The sequence below is a fragment of the Lacerta agilis genome, chromosome 18, assembly GCF_009819535.1.
Source record: "Lacerta agilis isolate rLacAgi1 chromosome 18, rLacAgi1.pri, whole genome shotgun sequence".
Classification (NCBI taxonomy): Eukaryota; Metazoa; Chordata; class Lepidosauria; order Squamata; family Lacertidae; genus Lacerta; species Lacerta agilis.
This window is the reverse complement of record NC_046329.1, coordinates 9682638-9699379: the sequence shown is the minus strand read 5'-3', so window position 1 is coordinate 9699379 and position 16742 is coordinate 9682638. Positions and strand designations below refer to the sequence as shown.

General features: G+C 49.7%; 1 protein-coding gene across 3 annotated transcripts in view; it reads right to left on the bottom strand.

The window, feature by feature from the left end:
• Window positions 1-13928, bottom strand: part of NFIC (nuclear factor I C) — an 89225-nt gene extending 75297 nt beyond the window's left edge. For 2 of the 3 annotated variants that reach the window (XM_033136768.1, XM_033136766.1), the window contains exon 1: window positions 6419-6577. In XM_033136768.1, coding sequence (XP_032992659.1) covers window positions 6419-6448 — 30 coding nt within the window. In that variant the 5' untranslated portion in view covers window positions 6449-6577. Of the gene's footprint in view, window positions 1-6418; window positions 6578-13836 lie in introns of those variants that run through there. The other variant, XM_033136769.1, reaches the window with a different exon arrangement.
• Window positions 13929-16742: the final 2814 nt, after the last annotated feature.

Here is a 16742-nt window from a genome sequence, read left to right as displayed (position 1 = left end):
TAAGTCAGAAGGGAACCTGAGTGTCATCTAGTCCAACCCGCCGCATTGCAGCCGTCCCATACGGGGATCGAACCCGCAACCTTGGCCTTACCAGCACCACGCTCTAACCAGCCGAGTTTTTAAGGTTATGGCTCTCTCTCTTTTGCTGGGATAGGGGAGCACACCAAGCTGCAAGCCCCAATTTGCAGCTTTCAGCCGCATATCTGCGTCGCCGACTCATCGCACCACAAGCCACCTCTTCCATTTCCTCAGCCTCAGTGCCCCGGCCTGAGAAATGGGAGCAAAACAGAGCTGCGGGTGAAGCTGCCGCAAAACCCAGCCGGCCCGTTGCTGCCTCTACCCTCTTCAACCGGGCAGGCACCATCGCCGGGGCTCAGAGCTTCAGTATGCAACCGACATGCTCCACCGCGTGCGTGTCCATCGGACCCAGGGGGAGCCCAGCACCTTCTTCGCTCAGTCGCCAACCAGGTGCCCCCCATGGGATGCCCCCAAGCAGAACCTGTGTGCCACAGCATCCCTCTCCACCAGCAATTCTCCAAAATAAAAAGTTTGTCTACAGTGGTACCTTAGAATCATAGAATCACAGAATCCTAGAGTTGGAAGAGACCCCAAGGGCCATCCAGTCCAACCCCTTGCCAAGCAGGAAACACCATCAAAGCATTCCTGACAGATGGCTGTCAAGCCTCCGCTTCAAGACCTCCAAAGAAGGAGACTCCACCACACTCCTAGGCAGCAAATCCCACTGTCCCAACAGCTCTCACTGTCAGGAAGTTCTTCCTAATGTTTAGGTGGAATCTTCTTTCTTGCAGTTTGAATCCATTGCCCCGTGTCCGCTTCTCTGGAGCAGCAGAAAACAACCTTTCTCCCTCCTCTGTATGACATCCTTTTATATATTGGAACATGGCTATCAGATCACCCCTTAACCTTCTCTTCTCCAGGCTAAACATACCCAGCTCCCTAAGCCGTTCCTCATAAGGCATCGTTTCCAGGCCTTGGACCATTTTGGTTGCCCTCCTCTGGACACGTTCCAGCTTGTCCGTATCCTTCTTGAACTGTGGTGCCCAGAACTGGACACAGTATTCCAGGTGAGGTCTGACCAGAGTGGAATACAGTGGTCCTATTACTTCCCTTGATCTAGACGCTATACTCCTATTGATGCAGCCCAGAATTGCATTGGCTTTTTTAGCTGCTGCATCACACTGTTTGTCAAGTTTGTGGTCTACCAAGACTCCTAGATCCTTTTCACATGTACTGCTCTCAAGCCAGGTGTCACCCATCCTGTATTTGTGCCTTTCATTTTTTTTTTTTTTACCTTGGTTCTCAAACGCCTTGGTTCCGAAAACCGGGAAGTAAGTGTCCTGGTTTTCGATGTTTTTCAGAAGCCGAACATCCGCTGCGGCTGCCAGCTATTGTTTCCGGGGCTCCTGCGCCAATCAGAAGCCGCGCCTTGGTTTCCGAACATTTCGGAAGTCAAACAGACTTCCGGAACAGGTTAAGTTTGGCCTTTTCGTTTTCGCTATTTATTTTGAGTTTTTGTGGCTTTTTCGGTTCGTTTGTCCTTGCGGCTGTGCGGAACCCAGTTGATTGTGCGGCTGCGGAAATGGATAAAAAGCCCCCAAAATCATCCAAACAATGACTAGCATCAGCGCAGGGAAGAAAAAAATAATAATTTTAATTTTGATCACCTACAATACCGTCTTATTTATTTTATAGTACAGTGCACTGTTTATCGCTTTCGTTTTATGGATCGGCGGTCTCGTTAGGTAGCGAAATCCATGTCAGATTGCTGTTTGAGGGGTTGTTTTTGAAAGCCTGGAACGGATTAATCCGTTTTGCATTCCTTTCTATGGGAAAGCGCGCCTCGGTTTTGGAACGCTTTGGTTTTGGAACAGACTTCCGGAACGGATTAAGTTTGAGAACCAAGGGGCCATTGCTGCTTCTCATAGGAGGAAAATCTCATAGCTTATGCACAGGGCGAAAACAGCCATCCTTTCTTTTCACAATGCACCTCTCTGGGGGTGCCAACTTGAATAAAATATGGGGTGAACCAAGTACAGGTGAAACTCGAAAAATTAGAATATATTGAGCTCATGAGGAAAGTATGTGGGCTAAGAAATGCTGCTTGGAGATAGCAGGCATGTCCAACAGGTGGATCATGATCTACTGGTATATTGTGGGGTGATCCTGGTAGATCCTGGCTGATCTCTGGACCCTCAGCGATCTCCTTACCAAAAAGCGAAAAACAACTCAACTTTTCCTTTCCTAAAAAAAAAAAAAGCTCTACAACTTTGGGGAGATGTCCAGAGAAGCGGACACGGAGCAATGGATTCAAACTACAAGAAAGAAGATTCCACCGAAACATTAGGAAGAACTTCCTGACAGTGAGAGCTGTTCGGCAGTGGAATTTGCTGCCCAGGAGTGTGGTGGAGTCTCCTTCTTTGGAGGTCTTGAAGCGGAGGCTTGACAGCCATCTGTCAGGAATGCTTTGATGGTGTTTCCTGCTTGGCAGGGGGTTGGACTGGATGGCCCTTGGGGTCTCTTCCAATGCTAGGATTCTAGGATTCTATGAGATCACTGCCAGTTTTTTTATATACTGTGAGTAGATCGCAGTCTATTAGGAGTTGGATGTCCCTGTGTTATAGGAAAAATCGTTGGGCTCACTTGGATTACCAAACAAAAACACCACCCAGGAATATACAGGTGAAACTCGAAAAATTAGAATATCGTGGAAAGGTTCGTTTCTTTCAGTAATTCCACTTAAAAGGTGAAACTGATATATGAGATAGACTCATGATGTGCAAAGCGAGATGTGTGTCAAGCCTTTATTTGTTATAATTGTGATGATTATGGCATACAGCTGATGAGAACCCCAAATTAATCTCAACTTTGGGGTTTTCATCAGCTGGATGCCATAATCATCACAATTATAACAAGCAAAGGCTTGACATATCTCGCTTTGCATGTCATGAGTCTATCTCATATATTAAACTCCAGTAGCTAATGAAAACAATTGCTTACATAAATGGACTGTTCCACGATATCCTAATTTTTCGAGTTTCACCTGTAGGCCTTGCCCTGCGTAATCACAGGCAGCATTTGAACAGCAGATTTTTTTGGGGGGGCTGGCCCCTTCAAATATTTTATTGGCAGGGGGGCCCTTGGCCCCTAGCGATTGGCTCCTGTGCTCCAAACCGCAGACCTTGGCCCCCCGCAGCTGAAACTGAGAGCGATCCACAGCGCGTCTCCGCATTTCAAACTTGCAAAACGGAAATATTCCTCCGTTGCAAATATGCCCCCCCAATACACACATCATTCCATATATATGGGACTTTATGGCGGTACGACACATTTAAAAAGTGTTCCGCTTGGTTCGTTGTTTCCTAACCATCTGATAACAGTGAGCCGATTTTTGCCTGGATTAAAAATAAGAGGTGCAAAATCTAGAGCAGAGACTCGTAAAGACACGCAACGGGCACCCTCTTCTGCACAGGACAGTCTACTCTTCCCCCGTTATCAGTCATTGATGGACTGTACCAAACCATATCTGGTGCAAAATTACCCGTCCCATTCCCCCAGTGAGAGCAGTACATCATACAGGGTTGCGGCGAGCAGCTTCCTACAAGGTGTTTTGAACTAACAAAACCCTTTTTTAAAAAGAAAAACAACTCCCTTTTTTTGCAGCATGGCTGCAATTGTTTCAAAGAGCATGGTTTTGAAACTGCTGGCTGATATTTTACAAGGGCTCATATGTGTTTGAGGCAAGGTGAAGATTTAAGTCAATATTTTTCACTTTTTTTTAATTCTGAAGCTTGGAAAGCCAGGCATTTTAATGTATTTTGATTTTTGTTGGAAGCCGCCCAGAGTGGCTGGGGAAATCTAGCCAGATGGGTGGGGTATAAATAATAAATATTATTATTATTATTATTATTATTATTATTATTATTATTATTATTATTATTATTATAATATTCCATCTCAGGGACAGGACTTTGAACACCAGGCTGTTTGTTTGTTTGTTTGTTTGTTTTGTTTTGTTTTAAAAAAAAGCAAACAGGATTTACAAGCAATGGGCAAGATTTAAGTCTCAAAGCTTTCGAAAACAGTTCCTTTTTTATTATTTCAAAGAGGGAGTCCAGAATTCTGATAACGGAATATTGAAACTGGGCCAACTTTTGACTTGGCTAGGCCAGATCTTTGCACATCTACTGTCAAAAGCTCAGGCCAGCTTGTATCAACGCGGGCCTTGTCTGTTCTAAACGCCTCTGTATTTTTTCGGGGCAGCCTAATTCAAATGCTCCCCACTGTCGGGGGGTGGGGGTGGGAATCCTTAAGTTTGCTACCAGTCTCTTCCCCTGCCACAACAAATGCACTTAGAAATAACATAAAATTCATGTCCTTGGTAGAAAAGTGTGCCAAGGTTCTTGCAAGACGCTGCTTTGTTTAGGAGTTACTTATCGGGAGAATCACCCTTAGTTTGCAGCAAGGAAGCCGTTACATGAGAGGCCGGGCTTTCAATAATTAAAATAAAATATCAAATAATCGATCAGAGAGGGAGGGAGGAGAGGTTGCCCTGCTGGAGGGGACACGGGAGCAGAGGAATTACGCCGCGAAAGTTGGAAGGAACCTGCAATAATATCAGGCCCTCGTCACCATAGGGCAAAGCTTCACCACTAAACAAAACTTGCGTATGGGGAAAAAAGACTTTATAGCTGGCCATGCCAGGGGAAGGGCGAACTTTTTCAACACACAGTGGATTTTGACACACACAGAGAGAAAAACAGCCGAGGGAAACACACACAATATCCCGTGACTGGCAACACAACACGCCGCCGAAGAGGGCACAGCAAAAAGACAGGCTTGTGGGGGCAACAACAAGATGTGTTCGCAACTAACCAAAAGGATCCCCCCCACCGAAAATTCACAGGAATGTAAGGAACTGTGTTAGCTCTGATGACGCCTGGAGAACCCTGCCAGCGACTTTCCCCATGAAATATACAGCATGGCGTGTGAATATTTCATGCCTCGTGCTGCAACACTGTCGTTGCAGATCGGTGGCCCGACGGACGCACACCGGTTCCACACACATAGGGGGGGGGTAGGCACAGGAAGGAAGGCTCATACACACACGCACACACACACCTCGCTCGCAATCAGCTGTCTCACACACACTTGCACGCTTCCACGAAGCGCAGCCTTTGCACGAGGGCCCCGCGTGGACGCTATCGTGTCCTGGGCGACACGTGCGCCGGACCGCCGAGCTCTTACACGGCTCCTCTCTCTCTCGCCTGGCACACACGAACGTTCTCACTTCCATGTGCGCAGGCTGCTGGGCACATCCTCCCATGCAGGGGGGAATGTGGGGCCTATGGCACCAGCGCATGGCGCATTTGCACACTCGCTCGTGTGTCGTCGTCCGTCCCCCCGGCGCACTGGGGTGGGTTTCGAGACCTCTGGGTCACTCAAAGGCTCACCAATGCTTACAAGTCCACTGAAGTAACTAACCCCTATGCAAGCTGGCAAGGAATAGCCTTACAAACTCTGACACACTGGGACATAATGTGCTGGGCATTCCTGCAAAAATGTTCTCTCTCTCTCTCTCTCTCTCTCTCAGACACACACACACACAGAGAGAGAGAGAGAAAGCCCTCTCTCTTTGCCAACTTATCAGAACTTGGTGCACAGTTGGCAAAACAGTCGATATTAAACCTCTCCTCTCCCCACCCCCACCGAAAACCCCTAGTCACTCACTCCATTCCCCCCCCCCCAATGTGGAAGGAGAGGGTGTTCTTGCGGTCACCAGACCCATGTCAACACCAAACTGCCTAAGGAGTACAGATGGAAAGGGGTTGGGGGGGTTGTCCTGCCCCACACATATCATACCGATTCAGACCCATGCATTGCTAAAAAGCCAGCAGTTCAAAGCACAACACAGGAGGGAAGGAGGGTTGGGGTGTGTGTGTGTGTTAGGTGGGTAGGATGCAAATAGAAACTTATTGCAATCGACCTGCAAAGTGGGAAGGGGGGGGGTGAATTTGACAGAGATCGGGCGCCTTTTGGAAAGCTCAACTGACTCAGAGAGGCGGCCGAATGCAAAGCCCGCTCGCTCGCTCGCTCTCCAAAACCCCCCCACCCCGCCGCGCCACAAGCCCGCAGCCCCGCCACGCATTTTCTGCAATGGACAAAACTCTTTTCTCCGGGGTGGGGTGGGGTGGAGAGAAAAGGATTTTGGAGAGGGGGTGGGTGGGTGAGAGAAAGAAAGAAAGGAAGAAAGGAAGGAACCAAGCTGCAAAGAGGAAACAGATTTCAACCCCCCCCCCCCAAATTTTTTTTTACAAATGATACAAATTAGCAATGCAAAAAGGAAGGAGGGGTGGTGGAAAGGAGATCTCTGATGGAGCGGGGGGGGGCAGGAAATTACCTGGGCGAGGCATAGAGGTGAAGCGTACATTTCCAAGCTGTCGCGGAGTAAGCCGTTGAGGAGGGTATTTTTTTTGAGGGGGGGGGAGGTTTGAAAAAGCAGGCTCCAAGCGTAAAAGTTACTGAGTCATTTCGGAGGCTGGAACAATTTTCTTCTCTAACACTCTCTCTCCCTCTCCCTCTCCCTCTCTCAAACATACACGCTCACTCTCTCTTTCCCGGCGATGGATCGGTGCGGGGGGGGGGAGGGGAGGAGACGGCGAGGGGGAGGGTGTCCGAGGGGAGGGGTTGGGACCAGGGAGAGCGGGGGGGGGAGAGAGAGAGAGAGAGAGAGGAAGCACGCCTAACCCTCCGAAAGAGAAGCATTATATATATATAAAATCCAACTTTTTAATTAAAAAAATAATAATCAGAAAGGGGCAATCATATCCAACCCTACGCGTAGCGCGCACAGGGCGCGTGCATGCATGCAATGCGCTTTGGTAAAAGTTAACACATTGCTCCCGCTTTTCGGGAAAAAAGGTGAAAAGCTGGAATGGCAATTCATATAGCGACAATAATAGGTAGGTAGGTAGGTAGGTAGGTAGGTAGGTAAGTAGGGGATCGCAGCTGCCGGCAGAAAAAAACACCCGAAGGCTGCTGCGATCCCGCGCACCCACGTTTCAACTAGGAGCAAAGGTCGTGTGGAACGCCGGGGAGACGTGCCCAAAGATCGCGCCTTTACGCAGGCGATTAATTTTTATTTTTTTTAATGAAATGAGATCGTATGCTACTCTGGCAACGTCTCCGGGAAAAGAGGAAAGGGTGGGTCAAAAAAATATTTATTTATTTATTTATTTATGGGAGGGCTTTAAGAGGGGGGTAGGTTCACAACCCGGGAGGGGGCTAAAATAATAATATGATTTTTAAATAAAATAAAATAAAACTCATAAAAGCTGTACTAACATCCTAGGGAAGGAAAGAACGGTGGGGAAGGGATGGAGCACGCCCCCCCCCCACAAAAAAAACCCCACTTTAAAAAAAGAAAAGGCTGAGATGCAGAGTCAGACTTGGGAATTTTTATAAGGTGTGAAGCAAACAGGCCTGAGATGATGATAATAATAATAATAATAATAATAATAATAATAATAATACCCTAAATCAGCCAAATGTCCATTTCGGGGCGGTGGAGAGAACTCCCATATTATCCCTCTGGGAGGGAATTTGAAATAAAAGAGCAGACTTTGGAATAAGAGAAAGGTGTTTGTTTTTTGTTTTGTTTTTAAATCATCTGGATTTGCATAGATCCTTACCGCTAAACTCCCCCAAAAGAAAAACAGCTGTGTCTCCGAGTGGTTTTTGTGTTTGTGTGTGTGTTCTGAGAGTTTGGAGATCCGAATCAGGTCCTCCGAGAAAGGGGTGCGTGAGGCGTGCCCGGCGTTACTCCAACTAAGAGGGCCGCTCATTGAAAATAACAGGCATGCCGCCTAACTTGGGCCCATTCCTTTGAGAGGTTCTACTTCTGAGTAGAACTTGGCTTGGCTCTGCCATGCAGCCCCCCCTAGATCTGGGTGAGAATCGCCGGAGCAGAGGAACGACGCGCTACAGGGATCCCGTCTCCAAGGCTTCCAGCTCAGGAGCTACCCACTCGCGCGCACCTTTCGCGAGGAAATGGGATTCGAGAAGAATAAACGAAGCCTCTTCCTACTCTGGAGCACTCTCGCCCTCCCTCTCGCCTTTTTAAAAAACTACATTATTGTCATGGACCTTCCGCACACCCACCTTGCGAAGCGAAACACGCGCGCGCGCGTACCCGAAGTTTCCTAAGTCAGGACTGAGCGACGCACAATTGCCCTGAAAATGAGCTTGTGTGTATAGACACCTATCATGCTTTTGAATTATGGTGCTGGAGGAGACTCTTGAGAGTCCCATGGACTGCAAGAAGATCAAACCTATCCATTCTGAAGGAAATCGGCCCTGAGTGCTCACTGGAAGGACAGATCCTGAAGTTGAGGCTCCAGTACTTTGGCCACCTCATGAGAAGAGAAGACTCCCTGGAAAAGACCCTGATGTTGGGAAAGATGGAGGGCACAAGGAGAAGGGGACGACAGAGGATGAGATGGTTGGACAGTGTTCTCGAAGCTACTAACATGAGTTTGGCCAAACTGCGAGAGGCAGTGGAGGACAGGCGTGCCTGGCGTGCTCTGGTCCATGGGGTCACGAAGAGTCGGACACGACTGAACGACTGAACAACAAATCATCTGAAGGGGAGCAGGGAATCCCAAACTTAAAGGAGCTCTTCTCTACTCCTACGCCCCCCCCCCCAGCCCAGTTTTTAGCTCTCGGCAAAGAAGTCACAACTCTCTCCTAACCTCTATTCTCTCCCCCACCCCCAAGTGTCAACAAAAAAGCATATTTGGTAAGCTAATTGATTATTTTGATTATGATAACAGTAACAATAAACCAGAATGCTTCTCAACATAACCCTGTGCGTGTTTGCTCCGAGGTCCCGCCGGCCTTCCTTCTTCCAGGTAAGGAAGGGTGCGCAGGAACGCGGCCTTTCAGGCCAACTGCTCAGAGATGCGTTAAGTTCAATCAGGGGCCTTCAGCTGCATGTATATCCCCCACTGGCTTGAGAGAGTATGCCCCCATTGAATTCAATGGGACTGTACTTCCGAGTAGGCACCCACAGAATTGCCTTGTTGGTGGATTTTGGGAGGAAGGGGGCGGCGGCCCGTGTAATTAGGGATTGTGGGACGGGAGGCGGCGTCGATGGGTTTTGGAGATCTGTGTCCAGACCCCACCCCCCAACAGAAAGTGAAATGATTCGCTCCCTGGGCACCGCTTTTAGCAGATGCTGGAAAGCGGCCGAGCGAGCAAACAAGCAAGCCAAACGACAAGGGGAGACACCCCCCCCCCTACAAAAAAAGGAGACCCCTATTCTTTTGGAACGGGAGTTCTTTCAGGGCTCTGTCTGCAAAGGGTCCAGAACATCACAAACAGCCATTTCTCAGAGACCGACTAGGAATGCTCACCGCAGCACAAGACCTAACCCTCTGGGTGCCCGGCGAACACCCACAAAATTCCCCATGAAGGTGCAGGGCACCTACAAATTTCGGTGCCAGGGCCACCATGCACGCTGCATGGCACGCAGGGTCGTGGGGCCAAGCTGGCACTCCTTTTGTGTGTGTGTGTGTGTGTGTGTGTGTGTGTGTGTCCCAAACCAACCCACCCACCCACACACACCAGGGCGCAATCCCAGAAAGAGGCGAGATTGACTTAACCCTACACCTATGTCCTCCTCTTCTCTTCGCCAATTTCCCAAGACCTGTATGTTTCCCTCGCCAACTTCACCTCCTTGTTGCAAAGGGGAAGGGGTGTCCAAAAACGAAACAAAACAAAAACCCCACCTCAAAAAACCATGGAGGATTGAGGTTGGTATTTCCTGCCCCCATCCCCCGAAAAGAGAAAACGCGGCCCAACTCCTAACTGCCTTTCTGCCAGGTGTTCAGAGGAGGAAAAATAACTTGGCTCCCAAACTTTCTCGAACCACAAAACTCTCGTTCCGGACATGGCCGGCAGTTGGAAGCAGAATAAAATAAAAAAGAAGGGAAGGGTAAGGGTTTTTCATTTTATTTTTTATTTTAAAAGGGTGTGTGTTTCTATAGAAATGGAACCATAACCCGGCTCTCCGTTACGCATGAAAAAGGCGCATGATTTCTGACTTGAGGTCGGCTTCTTAAAGGAAATGGCAGGCTGAGATTTGGAAACTACCAAAAAGCGTGGAGAGTTCGCTGCCTCTCCTAGGAAGTTAAGGATCCGCCTGGAGGTAATAATAATACACCGGCGCTGTTTGCTTCCGAAACCGGCGCAAAAATGAAAATGATGATGAATAGGAAGTGTTAAGTGAGGTCACAATGAGGACTAGCGGCTTGCTGGAGGACTTTCTAATACCGCAATTGAATAGCTGCGCGGAAGAAGCGTGCGCGCATAAAAAAAAACTTCCTGGTTAATTTCAACAGTTCTCTCTCTCATTATGAAAAGGGGGGGGGGACGGGGACGGACATATAGCACTGAAATATAAAGTTGTTTTTATCCACAGGGCTGGACTTTCAACTCTGTTTACAGGACTGCTATATATAAGAGAATGATTTATACGGTAACATTTCATTTAGAATTTATCCATAATTCTGCGGTCGGGGGAAGGTAAGGAGAAGAGGGGAAGCTAAGAAATCACTGCAGGACAAGATCTTGCCTCCGGCCTAGATGCCACAAGCAACTGCCAGGCTGAGAGCTCCTGTAGGCAAAGCAAAATCCTCGCCTGCAGAAATGTAGCAAGACAACCTTTCTCTCCGTCACCTAGGTCTCTAAAGCGTGAAGGCCTCTGGCTCCGTCAAACTGTCAGTCTTTGAGGTGCCCCTCCCCCGTTTGCTGCAACTGACAGACAGGGCTGTCCCTCCGGAGCTAGATTTCTATTTGCAGGGGTTTGTTTTATTTTATTTTATTTTGGGGCATGGGTGGTCTTCAGCCGTATATGAGGAGCCCCGCTTTACAGTCTTGTAGAGGTAGGGCCCCCAACCAGACACCTATCACCTCATGGGCCATTTACTGATATGCAGACTTGCCTTCAGACAACCAGTGTTCACGTGAACTATCAAACATGCAGATAATTCGATATATCCGTTAATTGATGTGAGTGGTTTGTCTGGAATGTTTCGCCGAGTGGTGTGTGTGCTTTGGAAGGAGAGGGGTATGATCCATACTTTCATTTCAACGTTTTCCTACATCCTCCCGCTATAAGCCCCTACAATTATTATTGCTCCACATTGCAAACGATGAAGTATTTGTTATTTTTGGCGTCGCCTGGCGTTTAGCCCCCACTCCAAAAGCCAATTCTTTATCATTAATGGGAGCCTCAATCCTTCTACTCCCCCTCCCGTTTCACTTCTCTCCTACTCCGATTTTTTTTTGGGGGGGTAGGGGGAGGGTGTTACAAGCAATCCGGATTTTTAAAAGCTTGGGAGTTGACACCGGAGTTTCACCGCTTAGCGCGGGGATTATTATTATTATTATTATTATTATTATTCGGCAGTCGGGAACAGCCACGTAAAATTCCCGGTTTCCCCCAAAGTCAAAGAATTTGGGATGAGTTTTGGGGGGAAATGAGGTGCGATTGGAAGAGGCGGCGACCGGAGAGAAGCATTTGGACCAACTGCGGCACTTTTCCCCTTCGCAAACTTCACGGCGCTCCCAACCCCCCCTCCCCGATCCTAAGCGTGTCTGCTCAGAAGCAAGCCCCATTCAGTTGCATGAGTTTTCCAGGTAAGCGGATGAGGATCGTGCTCTTAATAATAATAATAATAATAATAATAATAATAATCCTCCGAGCTTCTACAGACCGTGACTCATCCCGTGGGAAAACTTCCTGACACAGGACAAAAAGGCAGATTTACTCGCGAGGAAGCCCCGCTGATTTTCCAAAGGACGCGTTGGAACTTTGGCCTGGAAGTAGGCCCTACAAGGGACCCTATAGTGCCTACTCATGAGTAAGCCCCATGACTTACTTACTCATGAGTAATCCACATGGGGCTTACTTCCAGGTGGAAAAGGGTGCAGGACCGCCGCTTTCTGAGCAGCCCGCCGGCTTAATATTGAGCAAAGCTAGTTTAAAGTTGGCAGCAACTCTGCAGGGCAAATCCGACTAGCACGTGTTTACTCGGGAGTAAACTCCCACCCACGGACAGCAATGGAGCTTTTGCTCCTGAGCAAAACAGCTCGAGACTCGTACAAAGTGCCCTCCGGTGGTGGCACGCTTTTACCTATTGGGCTGTTAGTCCCGTTGAGTTCCACAGAGCTTTACTTTAGAGTAAACGAGCGAGCGGGTCGCGGTGGGGGGGGGAGCCCGGAGCTCATCCGTGGAAGACGCGGGTTAGCGCGGGGAACAGAAACCTATCGCCATCGATTAATCGATCGATCGCTCCCTTCGATCAAGGCTCCCTGCGGAATACCCAGGCGCGAGGTGGGGTGGGGAAGGGAGGCGAGAGAAATCCTCTTTGAACTCGCTTCCCAAGGATAGATCGCCGCACTTAAAAGAAAGAGAGAGAGAGAGAGAGAGATCTATTTTTAGAACAGAAACCGGCTTGGGGTTGGGTGTGCAGAGGAAAATGGACGGAGGAGGGTAAAGGTTGGAGCGAGGAGGATTTTTTTTCCCCCGTGAGGGGCGGGCGGAGAGGGTCTGGTGCTGCAAAAGGCTGCAGCCCAGTCGGTGTGTGTGTGTGCACGCGCGCGCGCGCGCCTTTCTTCCTCTCCCGTCCACCTTGTGCTCCGCAGAGCTCAAGATCTTACTGCTGACGAAGCGGCCTTCGCCGAGCCTGCCGCAGGGCCCAGCTTGGTTAGCCAGAGAGTGAGAGAGAGAGACAGTTAATTTTTACGCGCAGGATGGAGAGAGAAAGGGGAGGGGGTTGGAGAGAGGGAGATCTTTCCAAGGTTGGCGGGGTGGAGGGGAAGGGAGGGGGCACTCTTCAGCTCGAGAGCGAGAGGCTGGATCGAGGCCAAAGAAGGCAGCAGTTAGCGGCGCCCAGAGAAAGCCCCGGCGTCTCCCTCTCCCTCTCTCTCCGGGTCTCTCCTGCTCTCCGCTAGGCGTCATGTTCAAGTTCAGCACGGCTCCCTTCTTCCTCCGCCCCCTTCGCCACAGCGGCCATTTTCCGCTACATCTACCGTTTGCTGAGCTAGCTAGCTGCCAAGAGAAAGAGAGGTGGGGGGGGGAAGGGAGGGGGAGAGATGATTGCCACACACTCCCCCGTCTCTCCCCCCTCCTCCTCCTCCATCGCAGATTCTTACGCATTCTCCCCCCCTCCCCAATTCCATGCGTAAAAGCGCACCGGGTTTGGAGAGGTAGGACACTCCGCAGACTTTACAGCGCTTTGCATTCGCCACCTCTGCGCACCTCCCCCCCCCATCACATATTAAACTCTGACACTTTGCACCAAGGACGGGTATGGTGGTGGTGGGGTCTTCATCTAGGGAAGGCACTACGGCAAAACGCGATGGGGGCTCTCCGAATAGGGACGCACTCTTTCCGGAACGGGGCATCCCCAAACACTCAGAGAAATGCACCCCCGGTCATTTTCCAACCACCCTGATCGTGCCAAGATCCTTTCTGTTTTGATTCTAACAAGACTCTCCCCTCCCCCAGCACCCTCTTCCTCCCCCCCCCCACCCCACCTGCCTTGGACTTTTTCCTCTCTCTCCCCCCCTAAAACCCCACCTCGCATCAACTTCTCCTGCTCCTCCATCAACCCACCCGCTCCTCCGCCACACCCCACCAAGGAAATCAGGGTGTGGGGGATATATATATATATATATATATATATATATATATATATATATATATATATATATATATATTAAAGGATTTGGAAACTGACGAGAAAAACTTACCATCACCCAAACGAAAGTGACCAGGGCAGCAGATCGGCTGGATGCCAACAGGAAGCCAAGGTGGCCGCCGGCGGGAGAGGGAAGGGGCTTATTTATTTATTTTTAAGGTCCCACCAAGTTGTTGTTGTTGTTGTTGTTGTTTTTAATTTGCGGAGGGCGAAGGAAAGGAAACAACCTAACCTCCTCCCTGGGGTAAAAATAATAATAATAATAATAACAACCCGAAAAGCGGGCCGAGATCTTCCTTTCCCTTCAGCGTTGGATCAGTTCTCTCCCGGCGCCTTCAGTGGATGTGTCGACAGCATCTTTTAAGGTCCCAGCTCCGGAGAACCCGCTGCGCCGTGGCCCCCACCCCCAGATGTCAGTGAAGTAGGGGAGGTGATGGTTTCTCTCTCTCTCTCCCCCCCCCTCAACTTCACCCCTCTCTCTCTCTTTTTGGTAATAAAATAAAATAAAATCCTGGGGTTATTTAGTTGCTAGGTCACATCGCCGAGGGTGGGACATACACACACAAACACCAAAATCCTTCCTGGGTTGTGAACTGAAGACGGGGCGGGGGGGGGGTGTTGCTGAGGACTTGGTGGATGGTTGTTAACTCTAGAGAGTCACACAGAGGGGGTTCTTAATAAAGAGGGGGGCGCGGTGGAAGCGGGTGAGACGGGGCAGCAGTTAAAAAAAAACTGTCTTGGGGAGGGGAGAGGAGAGAGAGAGAGACCTCACTTTTCGTGGGACGCCACATCGGGGGCGCGGAGATTTAAAAATACTGCTACTAAATAAAAGAATAAGCTGCTCTCTTTTTTCTGTTGCTATAAGAAGGTTGCTTATGATAAATGGATATCGCTTCCTGGTTAAAACCTCGTGTTTTTTTTAATCAAAACAAGATTTGGGGCAGGAATGGGTAATAAAAGAGGAGGCGCAGCGTCAGCAAGATTCCACTCCCTTTGGCAAACAAAATCTAGAGAGAGTGAGGGGGGGGAACTGGTTGGGTAGATGGCTGGTGGCAGGCAGGGGAACCCTCACATCTCCCCGCTGCTTTCCTGGGTAAGCAGGTCTCCAGCAGCGGCGGCGGCGGCGGCGGCGGCGGAACCCATGACCGACCTCTCTCTCTCTCTCTCTCTGGCGCGCGCTCTCCCTCCTCCCTGCCCGGGCTGCTAGGCTCCGCCCCTCGCTCCACCCCTTTCTCGCGTGGCTGGGGAGGAGGGGGGGCATTGGAGGAGTCTGTCAGCGCCAGGATGCGAGAGAAGGAGGGAGGTGGCATTTGAGAGAATCCCCCTTGCCTTGAGCTAACCCGTCCACCTTCACCCTATTTCTTCCTCTAGCTCCCAAAGGTGGGCCGAGGAGGAGGTTTGATAAGGCGCAGTGCGGATTTACGTATTAGCCAAACAAGGGATGCTGGTGGCGCTGTGGGTTAAACCACAGAGCCTAGGGGCTTGCCGATCAGAAGGTCGGCGGTTCAAATCCCCGCGAAGGGGTGAGCTCCCGTTGCTTGGTCCCTGCTCCTGCCCACCTAGCAGTTCGAAAGCACGTCAAAGTGCAAGTAGATAAATAGGTACCACTCCGGCGGGAAGGTAAACGGCGTTTCCGTGCTCGCCAGAAGCGGCTTAGTCATGCTGGCCACATGACACCCGGAAACTGTACACCGGCTCCTTCGGCCAATAAAGCGAGATGAGCGCCACAACCCCAGAGTCGTCCGCGACTGGACCTAATGGTCAGGGGTCCCTTTACTTTGACCTTTAAACAAGCTATAGCTTAGGGCCCCACTGTCTTGCCCCCCCCCAAGAAATGTTGGAGGGGTGAAATAGTTGCCCAGATTGGCTGGGACAACCCATTCAGATGAGGGGGTATAATCAGTGCTGTATTTACGTATAAACTAAACAAGCTATAGCTTAGGGCCCCACTCTCTTGGACCCCCCCCAAAAAAAAAATTTAAGGAAAAAACAACCTGGATGTATATTTCCAAAATATAAGATAAAAAACAAATAAAATAAAACCTACATGCAGCAACAGTGTTTTGTGTTGTGTAGGCTCCTAGGATGTAAGTCAGGGGCCCCGCCTGCTCCCCAAAATATCCCTGGTTTGCTCCTTTCTATATAAAGTGGTACCTTGGTTCTCAAACTTAATCTGTTCCGGAAGTCCGTTCCAAAACCAAAGCATTCCAAAATGGCTTGAGATACCTATTAGGCCACCTCATAAGAAGCGAAGACTCCCTGGAAAAGACCCTGATGTTGGGAAAGATGGAGGGCGCAAGGAGAAGGGGACGACAGAGGATGAGATGGTGGGACAGTGTTCTCGAAGCGACTGGCAATGAGTCTGGCCAAACTGCGAGAGGCAGTGGAGGATAGGGGTGCCTGGCGTGCTCTGGTCCATGGGGTCACCAAGAGTCGGACACGACTGAACGACTGAACAACAACAACAACCTATTAGGTCCACAAATTACCATATAGCATATATTCAACACACACACACACACACACACACACACACACACAAAAGCGACAATTTGTTGCTGGACATATAAATAGCCCCATTGCCTTCAGGAGCTTAAAAGACCCCTGACCATTAGGTCCAGTCATATCCAGCTCTGGGGTTGCGGCGCTCATCTCGCGTTAATGGCCGAGGGAGCCGGCGTCCAGCTTCTGGGTCATGTGGCCAGCAGGACTAAGCCGCTTCTGGCGAACCAGAGCAGCGCACGGAAACGCCGTTTACCTTCCCGCCGGAGCGGGACCTATTTATCTACTTGCACTTTTGACGTGCTTTCGAACTGCACCCGTTGTTATTATTATTAATTGTGTGTGTGTGTGTTTCACCTTTTTCCTCCAAAGAGTTCAAAGTGGTTTTCTTCCTCAGTCCCCACAACAACCCTGTGAGGTGGGGAATGAGGAGGCAGTGATTTTCTGCCTTCCCAA